The sequence below is a fragment of the Chiloscyllium plagiosum genome, unplaced genomic scaffold (genome assembly GCF_037043375.1).
Source record: "Chiloscyllium plagiosum isolate Xiang-an unplaced genomic scaffold, Cpla_swu_hap1 HiC_scaffold_27, whole genome shotgun sequence".
In the NCBI taxonomy this organism is placed as follows: domain Eukaryota; kingdom Metazoa; phylum Chordata; class Chondrichthyes; order Orectolobiformes; family Hemiscylliidae; genus Chiloscyllium; species Chiloscyllium plagiosum.
Genome location: NW_028270165.1, coordinates 22,273,926 through 22,292,374, shown reverse-complemented (window position 1 = coordinate 22,292,374; position 18,449 = coordinate 22,273,926). Strand labels below are relative to the sequence as shown.

Sequence of the window (18,449 nt, the reverse complement as noted above, 5' to 3'; positions counted from 1 at the left end):
ATAGAAGTTCATAAGGAGCATGGATAGGGTGAATAGCCAAAATCTTTTCCCCAGAGTAGGGGAGTCAAAAACTAGAGGGTATCGGTCTGAGGTGAGAGGGGAAAGATTTAAAAGGAACCTTATGGGCAACTTTCTCACACAGAGGTATTGCGTGTATGGAATATGCTACCAGAGGAAGTGGTGGAGGCTGGTATAATTACAGCATTTTAAATGGCATCTGGTAATAGGGAGAATTGCGAGGGATATGGGCTAATTGCTGGCAAATGGGACTATGTTAATTTGGGATATCTGGTCAGCATGGACAATTTGGACTGAGGGAAAACAGAAGTGTTGACATTTTATTTCCAATGCTGTCCATCACTGGGAGTGGTGAATCAGTAACTGGTATCGTTAGAGACCTTATGATTTTCAGTACTGCAGGTATTGCATTGTCTCATCAGCATTGTAAAGGCTACTGGCAGCAGTGGGAGGTGTGGGCTGTATTCACTAGAAATCATTAAGCAGTTAGATAACACACAAGAGAACAGGGCAGGACTTGTCTTTCGATTTGCAGAAGGTGGGAGGTTATGGGTGCTGTGGTCTGGGGCAAGCACAACTGTGGTAAATCTTGGAATCCCGATAGCGTGGAAGCAGGCCATTCATCCCATCAAGTCCACACTGACCTATCCAAACAGCATGCCACCCAGACCCACCCTATCTAGTCGTTTCTGCTGATGGGTGAGGCGACGTAACAAGATTAAGGGTACGTTTAAGACAGAGGAGGAGGAACTCGAGAGTGGTGACTCTATGGAATTCTTTGCCCAAGGAAGCAATAGAAGCAGGCATATTCGAGACACAGTTCGATGGGATTTTGTATGGTAGGTGAATTTAGGGTAGTCAGGATAATGCAGGTAAAGAGGAGCTGAGATGATGGATAGATCAGACATGATCTTAAAGAATGGCAGAGTAGGCTCGATGGGCCAAGTGGCTTACTCCTGCTTCTATTGCTGTGAATGTATAAACCTGCATTTCTCATGGGCAATCTGAATCAAGGCAGGTGAGCAATGTCGTGATGTGGAAAATGAACATCAGAGAATGATAGAAAGGGACACGGAGAGTAAATGTGCCAGCAATCAAAACTGGATTCTACAAATCACAAAAATTGAAAATGAAGACTGTATGTCTGAATGTGTGCTGCATTGTAACGAAAGTGAATGAATTGACTGCACACGTTGAAGAGAATATGATCTGAGACTCCTTCCAGAGACATGGCTTCAGGAATGACAAGGATTGGATTCTGAATATCGAGGGGTTACATGGCATTCAAGTCAAATGGGAAGCTAGGTAAAGGTAGAGGGTGGGCACTGCTAATCAAAGCTCTAAAAACATGGTAGTCTGGTGTCAGCTTGGATTTCAGGTCCTGATTTCTCTGTCCTCCTGTTGGTCTCCCTGTTCCTACAGAGTAAGGTGTCATCTGTCCTCAGCTCAGCTGGCTTTCTGCTGAAATTTGAGCCCCTTTTACTCCTTCCAGAACAATAAAACATTCAGTCGATCAAGGCCCAACCCACAATCTCCCAGCCTGTCAACCATCCAGACCGCGAGAGTCATCATAGTGAGAAAGTCTACAGCCTTAAAACTTGTCTTTAAACAGTTAGACTAAGTGTAATGCTGAATTATAGAACACATTTACTGCACTAGAAAATAGACAGGCAGCAAGGCTCAGGAAAGGAGGGATCTTAAAGAATGCAAAAGATAGGGACATCTGGGCTTACCAAGTGATAACAGGATGCTGTGAGGCAATTAAGAACGTTTGCCTTAGCATCGGTGAATCTGCGTGAACAGGACACCAAGTGATAACATTCACAGCCATTCCCTTGTGAAATTAATGACAGTGTTTGATTCTGACCCTGAAACAAAACTCGGTACTATCAAAAACTTTGTAATTAATGGTCAGTTGCTGTCAATTATAATGGATTCTTATTACCCATTGCAAGCGGGGCAGTCACAGAGAAAATAAATCTTTGCTGTTACAAAACCCTGACTTGAGAGTTCAAAAGGACACTAGAGAGAGAGACACCATTTTAGTGCTGAGGCCGTTGAATCCAGTAGAAAATTAACTCTTAGTGCTTAGCTGCTATGGATTGAATTTAATTGCATTTTGAGAATTTATGATGATTTTGAGTAGCCAATTCTGGTTATGAAATGCAAACTCTAAAAGGAAATATTGATAAAGCTTTAACTTACTTGCTATTTTTACAGACCTTACAGACTGCCCCGCTGTCAATTCTAACTAATCAGATCTTATGTCTTATTTGAATTTCAATCACAAACTTGAAAAGAAGGCATGTTTCATTCAAGACTAATCATTTTAAATACAACCTTGCAGTAACATTTGAGCCTCAGGTACAGAACAATTTTGTGCTTAAGATAAAAAGCAGGAATCTGCTCCCAGCTTAAAATTATTCTAAACCTGACATTGAAGAGATTCTGACACAATCTGTCAGGAAGCCATTTTATGGTCAAAAGTTTGCCCTCCTTGCTAAAAAAGCCATTTTGTAAAACAATTGTATCAGACATGCGATCTGTGCAAGGTTACCTTATGACATCTCCCACTTAATTTAGACTGGTACTTCTTTATAGGAACTTTTCTCGCCACCAGACGCCTAACTCGGTTGGATTTGTTTTTCCCACCTGATGGATAGCTCAAGGCCTTTAGGAGTGATCAGTCAAGCACACACAGATCTGTCAATTAACTTCTCTTCATTGCAAATTATTGTCATTCATTGTTATCTGTCTAATTAAGAACATGCAATGTTTTTGTAAACTTTTGTATAAAGGAAGCCACTTTGTATCAGTACATTGCAGTAGCCTGCTGGGGCACTTGAAGAGCTGGTACCCAACACTCCTAGGTTATTAGAACCTAGTTAGTTTAGCGTATAGGTATCAGTGTTATGTTGTAACAGTGATGCTACTAGTGAATAAAGGGCATAACTAAAATTACACTAAACTGTCTGTAAGAGGTTTTTATTCCAGACTTCCAAAGAGTACGATCTTTGGGACGAAACAAGAGAGAGGCTTTACAGGTCTGAGTCCATAAGGGCTTCCCTAGGCCATGTAAAATCTGTACTTTAACAATAGCAGGGAATAAAACAAGAAAAATGAAACAAAATTAGACATAAATGCACATTTGGTGCTCGTGCTTAAAGGTTGCTCATTAGATAGTAAACCAGAATTGGGGTCTCCCAGGATTCTTATTGTGCCCTACTTGTGGAATTCCCACTCCCTTACATCTAAGTATTAGTACCCAGCTATGATTTATAACAATATTTTCATCAACAGAAATAAATCATCTGTTATCAAAAAGACATAGAAATATACAACACGGAAATAGACTTTTTGATCCAACACATAAATCTAGTGTCCCATTTGCCAGCATTTGGCCCATATCCCTCCAAACCCTTCCTATTCGCCCACCCATCCAGATGCCTTTTAAATGTTGTAATTGTACCAGCCTCCACCACCACTCTGGCCTATTTACTCTATCCACCCTTCAGGATTGTATGAACCTCTATCCGGTCACCCTCAGCCTCCGACACTCCAGGGGCAACAGCCCCATCCTATTCAGCCTCTCCTTATACCACAAATCCACCAACACTGGCGACATCCTTATCAATCTGTCCTGCACCCTTTCAAGTTTTACAACATCCTTCCTATCCTATAGCAGGGAAACCAGAATCGAATGCAATATTTCAAAAGTGGCCGAACCAGAGTCCTACACAGCTGCAGCGTGACCTCCCAACTCCTACACCCAATGCATTCAATGGGCCAAATGGCCTTTTTCTGCACTGCAGGGATTTTATGATTGCTTCATATAGTGTATATCTGATATTCACTGTTGTACAAGCTGCATGGCTATGATTTTTCACCTTTTAATATAGTAATGGAATTACATCCTGTATTTCTTGTAATCATTTTTATTTAATAGGTCAGCAGGAAGTCATTAAGCAACTTTACTGGCTTCCTTTTCTGAAACAGCCTTGACATTTCATTTTCAAAACCTTGACTCAGCTCCATTTCCAGCAACTTTATAGAAAGGTTGTTCCAGGTCATTGTCACCTAAATGAAGTTTTCCTCTTAATGTATACTTCACGCTACCTGGCTGCGTGAGGGTTTTTGGGTTTTTGTGTCATGGATAATATATGATCAGCAGGCATCTGGTAATCTACAGGAATTGTCACCGATGTTATGTTCATTTGACTGTACTGACTGTGACTTATTTCGTGATTTTATTTGCAGGAAGACATGGGGAAAGAAATCTGAAACCAAAAGATACATCAACTTCTGACAGAGCCACTTGATTCACTGGGACTTTAACGTCAGCAGCCATTCACATCGAGAAGAAATGTTTCCTTTTGCCTGGTTGAGAGATTTTGGACACTGGTGCGGCAGGAAGAATACTGAGACACCCGAGTGAGGGAGATCCAGTGCGCTGACTGTGGAAAGTGCTTCATACCATTTACTCAGCTTTGAGGATCAAAATCTTACCACTCACGGTGGGGAGAGACTGTGTACCCTTTCTGTTTGTAATTTGAAACACAGAGTGACACAAGGAAAGCTTCCCCCCATGTGGAAATGTTGGTACGGTGGGAGAAGATTCCCTTTCCTATCGATGCTGGAAACCTACAGACGCGTTCACATGGAGGAAAGGGGAGAGGCTGTTCACCCGCTCCGTGTGCGGACAGGGATTTAGTGAGATGGGCCATCTGCAGAAGCACCAGCGTGTTCATGTGGAAGAGAAGCCGTTCAAGTGCTCCATGTGCAGGAGGGAGTTCACTCCATCATCTACACTGCTGGCCCACCAGCAGGTTCAAACCGGGGAGAGGCCATTCACTTGCTCTCCATGCGGGAAGGGTTTCACCCGCTCCTCCCACCTGCAGAGACACCAGTGAGTTCACGTGCCATTGCAGGGGGATTGAAGGAGCTTCAGCCGAGTGCCATTATTGACTGGACTAATAACCCAGTTCTGGGGACTCCCGGGTTTGAATAGCAGATGGTGGAATTGGAATTCAGTCAAATATCTGGAGTTCAGAACCTCATGATGAGAAAAACATCCCTATCTGATTCACTCATGTTTTAGAGAAGGAAACTGCTGTTGTTGGAAAGGATTCACTCAGTCGTCCCAGCTGCATCCTTTACCTGGTCTGGTCTACACGTGACTCCAGATCCACAGCAGTGTGGTTGATGCTTGACAGCCCCTCGGCAAATGAGCAGGGAGAATCTTACTTGGATACAGGGTATGGGTTGCAATTGCTGAGTGAAGCAATACTACCTCCAGGTTAAGGCTGTTCCAAGGATCCAATTACAAAGGGACAACTCAGCTGACCAACAGTGAAGAAAGTGGGGTGCAGGGGAGTGTGTACGCTTTGACCTTGAGCTGTTAAAAATGCAAATAAGCTACTCTTTCTATGCCTTTTTGCTGGGGAGATCTGAAGCTGTAACAAAGTGGGTCACAATAAAAGTTAGGCAGCATCTGAGGAGCAGGAAAATCGACGTTCCAGGCAAAAGCCATTCATCAGGAATCTGATTCCTGATGAAGGGCTTTTGCCCGAAATGTCGATTTTCATGCTCCTCGGATGCTGCCTGACCTGCTGTGCTTTTCTAGCACCACTCTAATCCAAACTCTGATCTCTAGCATCTGCAATCCTCACTTTTGCCACAATAAAGGTTACCTGAACTTACTGAAGGACTCAGACATGGAAGGCTATGAGATCCAACAGGTTTTTTTTTTGAAAGCTGCTCGTTTCTTTCAATCTCCAGTGCGAGGTTTCTAATGCCATATATTAGAAGGAGCAGTCAATGTGTAGCTCGTATTATTCGAAATTGTTCATTTTCAGGACTGCAGGTTCATCATTTCCTCAGCATTGTAAAGTTTACTGGCACCAGTGGGAGGTGTGGGCTGTTTTCATTAGAAACAAAGTTAAAAATCACACAATACCAAGTTATAGTCCAACAGGTTTATTTGGAAGCACTAGCTTTTGGAGCGCTGCTCCTTCATTGGGTAGCTGTGGAGCAGGATCATAAGACACAGTATTTGTAGCAAAAGGACATTGAATGATATATTGAACGAACCTAGATTGCTTTGAAGTGTTTCATCTTTAGAATGGGTTTCAGATTTCAGTTCATTAATATATAAATTCCAGAACTTCTTTTAAGTCACAGTCTCGAGATAACTGAAGGTTTTATAAAAAGAGGTGACATCTCAGCTCTGTCAATGCATGAAAGGTGTGAGGTTTGAGCCAGAATGGTTCTATTTCCAAAGTAGGAATTTATAAAGTATTACATGAAGTGATTGCCTGCAGATTGTGCATTTTTTGAGCAAAATAAAATGTATCTACAAATATATTTCTGCAAATGCAAATTCACCCCATAGTCTTATGTCTTTCTTTCCTGCACAGGACCTCCAACCAACACTATACACCAGATATATTGATGATCTTTCTTCCTCTGGACCCCATGGCGAGGAGTCACTGAACTAATGACACTGATATTAACAAGTTTCATCCCACCATCACACTCACCATGGACTACTCTTTAGTATCTGTCTCATTTTTGGACACATGCGTCTCGATAGAAATAGAATCAGTCTGACGTAACGTTGGGACACAGACTGACTTTAACTGAACACCTTCAATGCATTATCTGATTGAGATGACACCTATTGTTAAAACCTATCTTGAGAACATAACTTTTAAAAAGTTTTGGGATTTACATACGAAGGAATCGAAACTAACATGGTCATTCTAAAAGATGATAGAGGGAAGCTAAATTTGTTTAATATTACATTCCATGACTCTGCAATCCTGTTGCTAAAGAGTCTGTGTATTATGATTCTGCTCCACAACCACCCGATGAGGAAGCAGCGCTTCGAAAGCTAGTGATTCCAAATAAATTGGAAATCAATAAATAAACGGTTGGACTATAACTTGGCATTGTGTGGTTTTTAACTTTGAAAATCTGTCAGTAATAACCAGCGTCTCCATACTGCGCATGCTACTCGGTGTCAGCAACTTCGCGTGTTGGTCATGCGACACGGGGAAACGCCCCACGATCTTGTTTTGGTGTGCCAATGGGACGCTCTGGAGAACCGGATGGGGACTGGTCCTCCTGCCAATCACAGCAAACCTATAGACTGGATGCGGAAGTAGGACCATGTGCTTCTGAGGTTGGTGCTGTTTTTCTCTCTCTCTCTCTCTGAATTAAGATTGAGCTTCAGCCCAGACTGCAACTTTCTTCCTCTGTCCAACATCTGTGAGTACAGTGTTCTCTTTTCTCACCCCATTTTCCATTCCGGGGTTCAGCTGTTGACTTGCAAACATTGAAGCGAAATGGAGTGAATCCAGGGAGGGGACAGATTCTGGGAAAGTTAGTTCAGTTCTGTGTCTCAATTGAAAAACACAGGGTAAATGCAGGAACCTTTTATCAGAAATGATGTGTAGATGTACAGATGTAGATATCATTCTACACCAATCAGTGCCAGTTGTCAGACAGATGCAGCAAGCAAGGCAAGTGGTGTATTAGGAGGAGGAATTGAGCTGAGAGGTGGGGATGCCTTCCTGCAGTTAGGGCGTCATTGAATACGTCCAAGGCTGAGTTCATCTGATTTTTGAACAACAAAGAAGTGGATGGTTATGGGGGAAGGCAAAAAAATGGTTTTAAGACCAGTATAGATTGGTTACAGAAACAGACCCTTCAGTCCAACTAGTCCATGATGATCAATTATCATAATCTCGTCCTATTTGCCAGCACTTGATCCATATCCCTTTAAACCCTTCCTATTTATAGACCAATCCAGACGCCTTTTAAATGCTGTAATTATACCAGCCTCCTCCACTTCCTCTGGCTGGTCATTCCATACACGCACTACTTTCCTGTGAAAAAGCTCCCCTTCGGTCCCTATTATGTCTTTCCCCTCTCACCCTAAACTTTTAGTTCTGGACTCCCCACCTCACAGAGAAGACATTGTCTATTTGCCCTATCCATGCCCCTCTGTAAGGTCACCCCTCAGCCTCTGACACTCCAAGGAAAACACCCTCAGCCTATTTAGCCTCACCCAAGAGCTCAAATCTTTCAAACCTGGTAACATCCCGGTGAATCTTTTCTGAACTCTTTCAAGTTTCACAACATCCTTCTGATGGCAAGAAGACCAGAGTTGCACGCAATATTTCAAATGTGGCCTCACCAATGTCCTGTACAGATGCAACATCACCTCCCAACTCCTTTACTTAATGCTCTAACCAATAAAGGACAGCATACCAAATACTGCCTTCACTATCCTATCTATCTGCGACTTTACCTTCAAGGAACTATGAACTGCACTCCAAGGTTTCTTTGTTCAGCAACATTCCCCAGGACCTCACCATAAAGTGTATAAGTCCTGCACTGATTTATTTTTCCAAAATGCAGCACCTCGCATTTATCTGAATTCAACTTCATCATTCATGTACTTATCCTAATGTCTTTTAAATGTTCTAACTGTACCTGTGTCCACCCCTTCGTCTGGACATGCATTTCACACACAAACCACTTTGTGTTTTTAAAAATAAGTGCCCGTTATGCCTTTTTAAAATCTTTCTCCTCTCACCTTCAAATTTGCTGCCTAATCTTGAACCCCCACCAAGGGAAAAGATATCCGCCATTCACCTTATCTATACCCCTCATGATTTTATAATCCTCGATAAGGTCACCTCTCAACCTCCTCTGCTCCAGTGGAAATATTTCCAGCCTATCCACCTAGATGTAGGTATCTTCATATCCACTTATGTTGGTGCAGGCTCGACAGGCTAAACAGTCTGTTCCTGCTCCCAATTCTTTCTCTGTGTCCAGAAAAGCAAGAGACCATAAAACATAGGAGAATAAATTAGGTGTCTCAGCCCATTGGGGCTGCTCTGCCATTAAATCATGGCTGGTAAGTTTCTCAATCCCATTCTCCCACTTCCTCCCCGTAACCCTCGATTTCCCCCTTGATACTCAAGAACCTATCTACCTCCGTCTTAAATATACTCAGTGACTAGCATCCACAGCCTTCTGTAGCAGTCACTTCCACATGTTCACCACTCTCTGGCTGAAACAATTTCTCTTTATCTTTGTTCTAAAAGGTTTTCCTTTTATTCTAATGCTGTGCCCTCAGGTGCTAGTCTCTCCTACCAATGGAAACATTTTCCCCATGTGCATTCTGTCCAGGCCTTTCAGTGTTCTGTCTGTTTCAACTAGATTCCACCCCCTGCCCCCCCTCCCGAGTGTGGGCCTGTTGATCAGCATGAACCAGACCCTTCAGGTTGAGGTACAGCAGGAATTACGTTCAGCAAAGTCAGAATGGAGGGAGTGTGTGTTGGATGGAGATTTTTCAGCTTTTCGGGGCTGAGAGAGGAAAGAAAGTTCAATATAAATTAGAATTGATAGGATGGGCTGATGGGCCAAGGAGTGGTAGAATGAATTTAATTTAGATAAATGAGGTGTTGCATTTTGTAAGGCAAATCAGGGCAGGACTTACACAGTTAATGGGGAATGTTGCTAAACAAAGAGACCTTGCAGGTTCTAGTTCCTTGAAAGTGGAATTGCAGGGAGACAGGATAGTGAAGAAAGCATTTGGTACGCTCTCCTTTACTGGTCAGAGCATTGAATATAGGAGGTGGGAGGTCATTGTCATGGCCGCACAGGACATTGGTTAGGCCACTTTTGGAATAGTGTGTGCAATTCTGGGCCCCCTCCTATGGAACAATGTTGTGAAACTTGAAAGAGTTCAGGAAAAATTTACAAGGATGTTGGCAGAGCTGGAGGGTTAGAGCTATAGGGAGATGCTGAATAGGCCAGGGATAATTTCTCTGCAGCATCGGAGGCTGAGGGGTGACCTTACAGAATTTTATAAGGGGTATGGATAGGGTGAATAGCCAAAATCTTTTCCCCATGGCAGGCGAATCCAAAACTGGAAGGCATAGGTTTCATGTGAGAGGGGAAAGATTTAAAACGGACCTGAGGGGCAACTTTTTCACACAGAGGGTAGTGCATGTTTGGAATGAGCTGCCAGAGGAAGTGGTGGAGGCTGCTACAATTACAACATTTAAAAGGCATCTGGATGGGTATGTGAATAAGAAGAGTTTAGAGGGATACGGGCCAAATGCTGGCAAATGGGACTAGATTAATTTAGGATATCTGGCCGGCATGGATGAGTTGGACTGAGGGCTCAGTTTCTGTGCTGTATGACTCTAATCATCTTCCGTGAAAGCAGAAGTGTGATTGTGAAGACTGAACTTTGAGAGCAGCTTTCAAAGATGTTTTGCCTTTACTGGAAGCAGAAGAAGTTACAATGAAATCTTTCAATTGTGAGAAAGCAACTGAGTACATGGGTACGTCTAGGATTTCGGTGGAAAGTGGGAATTCATTGCACTGTGGGGATGAAGTGGTTTAAGGTTTACCAGCAGTAAGTAAAGTGGGCTGAGCGGGGAGCCTAGTGAAGGGTTAGGTGGATTTTTGAGTTAAACTGCTCATTTCATTCAGCCTTCAACATTGTATTTCCAATGCTGTGCATCAGAAGGAGCGGTGAATCAGTAACTGGTATCGTTAGAAGCCTTACGGGTTTCAGTACTGCAGGTATTGCATTGTTTCATCAGCATTGTATTGCTCTTTGGAGGGTTGGTGTGGACTTGTTGGGCCGAAGGGCCTGTTTCCACATTGTAAGTAATCTAATCTAATCATTACTGGCAGCAGTGAGAGGTGTGGGCTATATTCACTAGAAATGATAAAGCAGTTAAATAATAGACATACGAGAGGGCAGAATGGGACTTGTCTTTTAATTTGCAGAAGCTGGGAGGTTCTGGGAGCTGTGATCCAAGGCAAAAATAAGTGCGGTAAATCATAGAAGTCCTACAGTGTGGAAGTAGGCTGTTCAGCCCCTCAAGTCCACGTTGGTCCCTCCGAAATGCTTCCCCCTCATCCCGCCCCCACCCCACCATCACCACCACCAACCAATCCAGTAATTTCTGCTGGTGGGTGAGATTAGGACTAGAGGTCATGGCCTCGAGATTAGAGGGAATCGGTTTAAGACACAGATGAGGAGGAACTCCTTTTCCCGGAAAGTAGTGACTCCATGAAATTCTCTGCCTATGGAACCTGTAGAGACAGCTTCACTAAGAATGTTCAAGACACAGTTGAGTAAGTATTTGCATGGTGGGGAATTAAGGGTAGTTGGGATAATGCAGGTAGGAGGAGCTGAGACAATGGATAGATCAGTTATGATCTTAATGAATGACACAGCAGGCTTGACAGGCCGAATGGCCTACTCCTGCTTCAATTACTATGAAACTATAACCCTGCATTTCCCATGGCTAACCCAGCTAACCTGCACATCCCTGGGCAATTTAGCATGGCCAGTCCAAATCAAGGCAGGTGAACAATGTTGTGATGTGAAAATGAACATCAGAGTATGATAGAAAGGGACAAGGAGGCTAAATGTCCCAGCAATCAAAGCTGGATTCTATAGATCACAAAAATTGTAACTGAAGACTGTGTGTCTGAAGGTGTGCTGCATCATAACAAAAGTGAATGAATAGACTGCACACATCGAACAGAATGATTCTGATCTGAGACTCCTTACAGAGACATGGCTTCAGGGTGCCAAGGATTGGATCCTGAATATTGAAGGGGTACGTGGCATTCTAGTCAAATGAGAAACTAGGTAAAGGTAGAGGCACTGCCAATCAAAGCACTGATCACAGGGTAGTCTGGTGTCAGCTCAGATTTCAGGTCCTGATTTCTCTGCCGTCTGTTGATCTCCCTGTTTCCACAGAGTAAAATGTCAGTCTGTTCTCAGCTCTGCAGGAAGCCTTGACTCCCCCCCCCAACTTTTACACCTTCCGGAACAATAAAACATTCAGTCAATCAAGGCCCAACTCACAATCTCCCAGCCTGTCAACCATCCAGACAGAGAGAATCATCGTAGCAGGGAATAAAACAAGAAAAATGAAACAAAATTGAGAATAAATAGGTGCTTGTACTTAATGTTTGCTCGTTAGGTCGTAAACCAGAAATCGGTGTCTCCCAGGGTTCTTATAGTGCCCTAATTGAGGAATTCTCGCTCCCTTACATCTATGCCAGGTGCTGGCAGGTGGGACTAGAATGTGTTGGGATGTCTAGTCGGCATGGACAGGTTGGACCGAAGGGTCTGTTTCCATGCTGTACATCTCTATGACTCTAAGTATTACCACCCAGGCATGATTGATAAAAATATTTGCATCAACAGAAATAAAGCATCTGTTATCAAATAGACATTGAGACATACAGCACGGAAATAGACTGCGATCCAACACATCCTTGCAGACAAGGTATCCTATGTAAATTTAGGTCCATTTGCCAGCATTTGGCCTTTATCCCTCCAAACCCTTCCTATTCACATTCCCATCTGGATGCCTTTTAAATGTAATTGTACTGACCACTTCCTCTGGCAGCTCAGTGCATAAACGCACCACCCTCTGTGTGAAAACATTGACCCTTAGGTCACTTTTAAATCTTTCCCCTCCCACCCTAAACCTATGACCTCTGGTTTTGGACACCCCCACCCTGGGGAAGTATGCTTCCCTATTTATTCTATTCATGCCCCTCATGATTTTATAAACATTGACAAGGTTATCCCTCGGCCTCTGATGCACCAAGGAAACAGCCTCTCTTTATACCACAAGCCCTCCAACCTTGGCGACATCCTTATCAATCTGTCCTGCATCCTTTCAAGTTTCACAACATCCTTCCAACTTTCACAACATCTTTCCTACCCTGTAGCAGGGAGACCAGAATCGAATGCAATATTCCAAAAGTAGCCTAACAAATGTCCTGTACAGCTGCATCATGACCTCCCAATTCCTATACCCGATGCATTCAATGGACCAAATAGCCTTTTTGTGCACTGCAGGGGTTTTATGATTTTATTCTGTGACCCAGTCAATTTTAGTCATTATCTCTAGTGCATGGCATGTCAGGGTGGGATCACTGGTACCAGAATTGCATGCAATACTACAAAAGTGGCCTAACTAATGTCCTGTGAAGTGTACCAAACACCACCTTCACTGTCCTGTCTACCTGTGACTCCACTTTCAAGAGCTGAAAGCCTGCCATAGAGTCATACAGCATGGAAACAGACCTTCAGTCCAACCAGTCCATTCCAACCATAATCCCACATTAAACCAGTCTCTCCTGCCTGCTCTTGGACTGTATCCCTCTAAACCTTTCCTATTCATGTACTGAAACAAATGTCTTTTAATTCTACCGGCATCCACCACTTTCTCAGGAAGTTCATTCCACACATGAACCACCCTCTGTGTAAAATTAGTATTTGAGTAGCAAGGATGGAAAGGTTCAGAAAGGCTTTACAAGGAAGTTTCCAGGGTTGGAGGGTTTGAGCTACAGGGAGCGGCTGAATAGATTGGGCTGTTTTCCCTGGAGTGTCGGAGGCTGAGGGGTGATCTTACTGTAAATTCATGAGAGGCATGGATAGGGTAAATAGACAAGGTCTCTTTCCTGGCGTAGGGGAGTCCAGAAGTAGAGGGCAGAGGTTGAGAATGAGAGTGGAATGATGTAAAGTTCCATGCGGAGGGTGGTGCATGTATTGAATGAGCTGTCAGAGGAAGTGGTGGAGGCTGGTACAATGACAACATTTACAAGGCCTCTGGATGGGTGTTTGAATAGGAAAGGTCAAGAGAGAGATGGGCTGGTAAATGCAGCTAGATAAATTTTGGATATCTGGTCAGCATGGGCAAGTTGGACCGAAGGGTCTGTTTCCATGCTGTACATCTCCATGACATTGAGGTTGAATAAGTCCTGATCTGATTTGCATTTCCAAAATGCAGCACCTCGCATTTATCTGAATTAAACTCCATCTGCCACTCCTCAGCCCAAGATCCTATTTTAATAAGAGGCAACCTTCTTTGCTGTCCACTGAATCTCCAATTTTGGTGTCATCTGCAAACTTATTAACTATACCTGCTATGTTCACATCCAAATCATTTATATAAATGACAAAAAGTCGTGGATTCAGCACCGATCGTTGTGGCACCACTGGTCACAGGCTCCAGACTGAAAAGGAACTCTCCACCACCATCCTCTTTCTTTTACCTTCAAGCCAGTTCAGTATCCGGTTGACTAGTTCTCCCTGTATTTCATAAGATCTTACCTTGCTAATGAGTCTTCCATGAGGAACTTTGTCTGATTGATTTACCAAGCACAAAGCCATGCTGACTATCCCTAATTAGTCCTTGCCTTTCCAAATACATGTAAATCCTGTTTCTCAGGATTCCCTCCAACAACTTGCCTATCACTGATGTCCGGCTCACTGGTCTATAGTTCCCTGGCTTTTCCTTACCACCGTTCTTAAATAGTGGCACCACGTTCGCCACTCCAGTCTTCCGACACCTCACCTGTGACTATCGATGATACAAATATCTCAGCAAGGGGCCCAAGAGTCACTTGCCTAGCTTCTGAGGATTTATCCACTTTTATGTGTTTCAAGACATCCAGCTCTACCTCCTCTGTAATGTGGACATTTTTCAAGACGTCACCATCAAGACGTCACCATCTATGTCCCCACATTCTATATCTTCCATGTCCTCCTTCACAGTAAACACTGATGCAAAATACTCATTTAGTATTTCCCTCATCTACTCCGGCTCCACACATCGGCTGCCTTGTTGATCTTTGAGGGGCCCTATTCTCTCCCAATTACCCTTTTGTCCTTAATTTATAAAAACCCTTCTAATTCTCCTTAACCCTATTTGCCAAAACTATCTCATGTCCCTTTTTGCCTCCTGATTTCACTCTTAAGCATACTCCTACCACCTTTATACTCTTCTAAGGAGTCATTCGATTTGTTCTGTCCATACTTGTCATATGCTTCCTTCTTGTTGTTAGCCAGCTCCTCAATTTCTCTAGTCATCCAGCATTCCCTGCACCTACCAGCCTTTTCTTTCACCCTAACAGGAACATACTGTCTCTGGACTCTTATTATCTCATATCTGAAGGCTTCCCATTTTTCAGCCATCCCTTTACCCGTGAACATCTGCCTCCCAATCAACGTTTGAAAGTTTTTGCCTAATACCATCAAAATTAGCCTTCCTCCAATTTAGAACTTCAACTTTTAGATCCGGTCTGTCCCTTTCCCAAAGTGGTCCAGCACTGACACCTCAGTCACCTTCCCTGCCTTATTTCCTAAAAGTAGGTCAGGTTTTGCAACTTCTCTAGTAGGAACATTCACATACTGCCTCAGAAAATTGTATTGTCCACGCTTAACAAATTCCTCTTGACCTAAACCCTGAACGCTGGCAGTCCTAGTCAATGTTTGGAAAGTTAAAATTCTCTACCATAACCATCCTATTATTCCTACAGATAACTGAAATCTCCTTACAAATTTGTATCTCAATTTCTTGCTGATTATTAGAGGTTTATATTACAATCCCAATAAGGTGATCATCCCTTTCTTATTTCTCAATTCCACCCAAATAATTCCCCTGGATGTATTCCCAGGAATATCCTCCCTAAGTACAGCTGTAATACTATCCCTTATCAAAACACCACTCCCCACCTCTCTTGTCCCCCCTGTATCTTTCCTATGGCATTTGTATCCTGGAACATTGAGCTGTCTATCTCTGGGCCACATTTCTGTAATTGCTATGATGTCCCAGTCCCATGTTTTTGACCATGAACCCTGATTTCATCTGCCTTCCCTGTTAGGTCTCTTGCTTTGATGTAAATGCAGTATAACTTCAGTCCTACGTTGTTCTCTGCATTATTCCTTCCTGCCCTGACTGTTTGATTCACTCCCTTTCCCAACTGTACGAATCTCGGGTTAATCTCTTTCCTCACTATTTCCCTGGGACCTATCCCCCACCTTACTCATTCAGCAACTTTCCTGGCTTTCTTTCTGCAAGCAGTCTTGACAGTTTATTTTCATATCTTGATCCAGCACCTTTGTAGGCAGCTTGTTCTAGGTCATTGTCCCCTAAATGAAGTTTTCCTCCATACACACTTAAGGCTATCTGGCTGCATGAGGGTTTTCAGGTTTCTGTGACCTGGATAATGTGATCAGCAGGGACCTGGCAATCTACAGGAATTGCCATCAATGTATCTTTACTTAACTGTACTGACCGTGATCACTTATTTTGTGAGTTTATTTTTGCAGGAAGACATGGGGAAAGAAATTTGAAAGCAATTGATACATCAACTTCTGGCAGAGCTCATTGATTCATTGGGACTTGAATATCAGCAGCCATTCAAGTTGAGAGGAAATGTTTGCTTTGGTCTGCTTGAGAGGTTTTGGACACGAGTGTGGCAGGAAGAATACTAAGTGAGGGAGTGAGGGAGATTCAGTGTGCTGACTGTGAAAAAGTGCTTCAAACCATTTCCTCAGCTTGGGGGAATCAAAATCACACCCCTCACGGTGGGGACAGACTGTGTACCCGTTCTGTTTGTAATTTCAAACCCAGAGTGACACAAGGAACACTCTCCCCATGGGGAAACCGTGGAAATGTGGGGACTGTGGGAAAGGATTCCCTTCCCCCTCAGTGCTGGAAATTCACAGACGCGTTCACACCGGGGAGAAGCCGTTCATCTGCTCAGTGTGTGGAAAGGGATTCGCAAATTCTTCCAACCTGCGGGCGCACCAGTGGGTCCACACGGGAGAGAAGCCGTTCACGTGCTTGGTGTGCGGGAAGGGGTTCACGCATTCATCTGCACTGCTGACCCACCAGCGGGTCCACACTGGGGAGAGGCCGTTCGGTTGCTCAGAGTGCGGGAAGGCTTTCCGTCGTGTGAGCAACTTGAGGAAGCATGAACGGCTCCACACGGGGGAGAGGCCGTTCACCTGCCAAGAGTGTGGGAAAGGATTCATTGATTCTTCCAGCCTGCTGAACCACCAGCGGATACACACAGGGGAAAGACCATTCACCTGCTCTGTGTGTGGGAAAGGATTCAATCATTTGAGCAATTTGCGGCAGCATAAGCGGGTCCACACAGGGGAGAGGCCATTCACCTGCCCTGAGTGTGGGAAGGGATTTACCAATTCTTCCCATCTGCTGACCCACCAGCGGATCCACACTGGGGAGAGGCCATTCACCTGCTCCAAGTGCAGGAAGGGCTTCACCTGCTCCTCCTACCTCCAGAGACATCAACGAGTTCACGTGCCATCACAGAGAAATTGAAGGAGTGACGGATAAGTACCATTTTCGACTAGACAATCAACCCAGTTCTGGGGTCTCCCAGGTTTGAATCCCACCATGGTAGATGGCGCAATTGAAATCTGGAGTTCAGAATCAAATGATGAAACCATTTTCAGGGGAAGAAAACTCCCATCTTATTCACTCAAGTCCTTTTTAGAGAATGAAGCTACCTTTGCAGGAAAGAATTCACTGTCATCCCAGTTGCATCCTTTACCCGGTCTGGCCTACCCGTGACTCCACACCCACAGCAGTGTGGTTGACTCATGATTGCACCTCCCTCCTGCAAATGAGCTGGAGATACTAACTTGTATACAGAGTGTAGGCTGAAACTGCTGAGTGAGGCAATACTTCCTCCAGGTGAAGGCTGTTCCAAGGATCCAGTTACAAAGGGATAATTTGGTGCTGACCAATAGTAAAGAAAGTGGGGGATGGGGAGTGTGTGCGCTTTGACCTTGAACTGTTTTTTTAAAAAACGCTACTTTTCGTGCACCTTTTTTCTGGGAAAAATTGAAACTGTAATGAAGCAGGGTTGCAATAAAGGTTACCAGAATTCACCGTCAGACTCAGACTCTCATTGAAAGCTGAGAGATTCAACAAGTTTTTGTTTTAAAGCTACTCATTTCTTTCAACCTCCAGCACTAAGTTTCCAATGTCCTGGATCAGAAGTGAACGAGTGGCAGAATTGTGAGAAATTATAAATTTTTCAGGAGTTCGGGTTCATTGTTTCATCAGCATTGTAAGGGTTACTGGCAGCAGTGGGAGATGTGGGCTGTATTCACTAGAAACAAAGATTAAAAGTCTCACAACACCAGGTTATAGTTCAACAGGTTTATTTGGAAGTACTGGCTTTTGGAGCACCGCTCCTTCATCGGGTAGCTGTGGAGCAGGATCATAAGACAGAATTAAAATTAAAACTGTTAAGTTTTTCATCTCTGCAGGTACTGCATCATTTCATCAGCATTGTAAAGGTTACTGCCTGCAGCAGAAAGTGTGGGCTGTGTTCACGAGAAACAAAGGTAAAAATCAGACAAACGTATTGGAACATAACCTGGTATTATTTGGAAGGACGAGCTTTCGAAGTGCTGCTCCTTCATCAGGTAGCTGTGGAGCAGGATCACAAGACATTATAATTTTTTGGGACAAATTCTGTGTCATACAACTGAATTGAACAAATCTAGATTGCTGTCAAGTCTTTCATCTTTTAGAATGGGTTGCAGG

At 43.6% G+C, this 18,449-nt stretch overlaps 2 protein-coding genes across 2 annotated transcripts in view; both read left to right on the top strand.

Annotated features, from left to right (window-relative positions):
* Positions 1-18,449, top strand: part of LOC148143415 (uncharacterized) — a 753,683-nt gene that overhangs the window by 620,896 nt on the left and 114,338 nt on the right. The window lies entirely within an intron of this gene.
* Positions 7,237-17,805, top strand: LOC148143418 (uncharacterized). The gene is made up of 2 exons (XM_087974162.1): positions 7,237-7,287; positions 16,196-17,805. The coding sequence occupies exon 2, from the start codon at positions 16,524-16,526 to the stop codon at positions 17,211-17,213; it is 690 nt and encodes a 229-aa protein (XP_087830288.1). The 5' UTR covers positions 7,237-7,287; positions 16,196-16,523; the 3' UTR covers positions 17,214-17,805.

Coding starts and splice junctions, on each gene's coding strand:
- LOC148143418 (XM_087974162.1), top strand. CDS start 16,524: ATGGGGAAACCGTGGAAATGTGGGGACTGTGGGAAAGGATTCCCTTCC.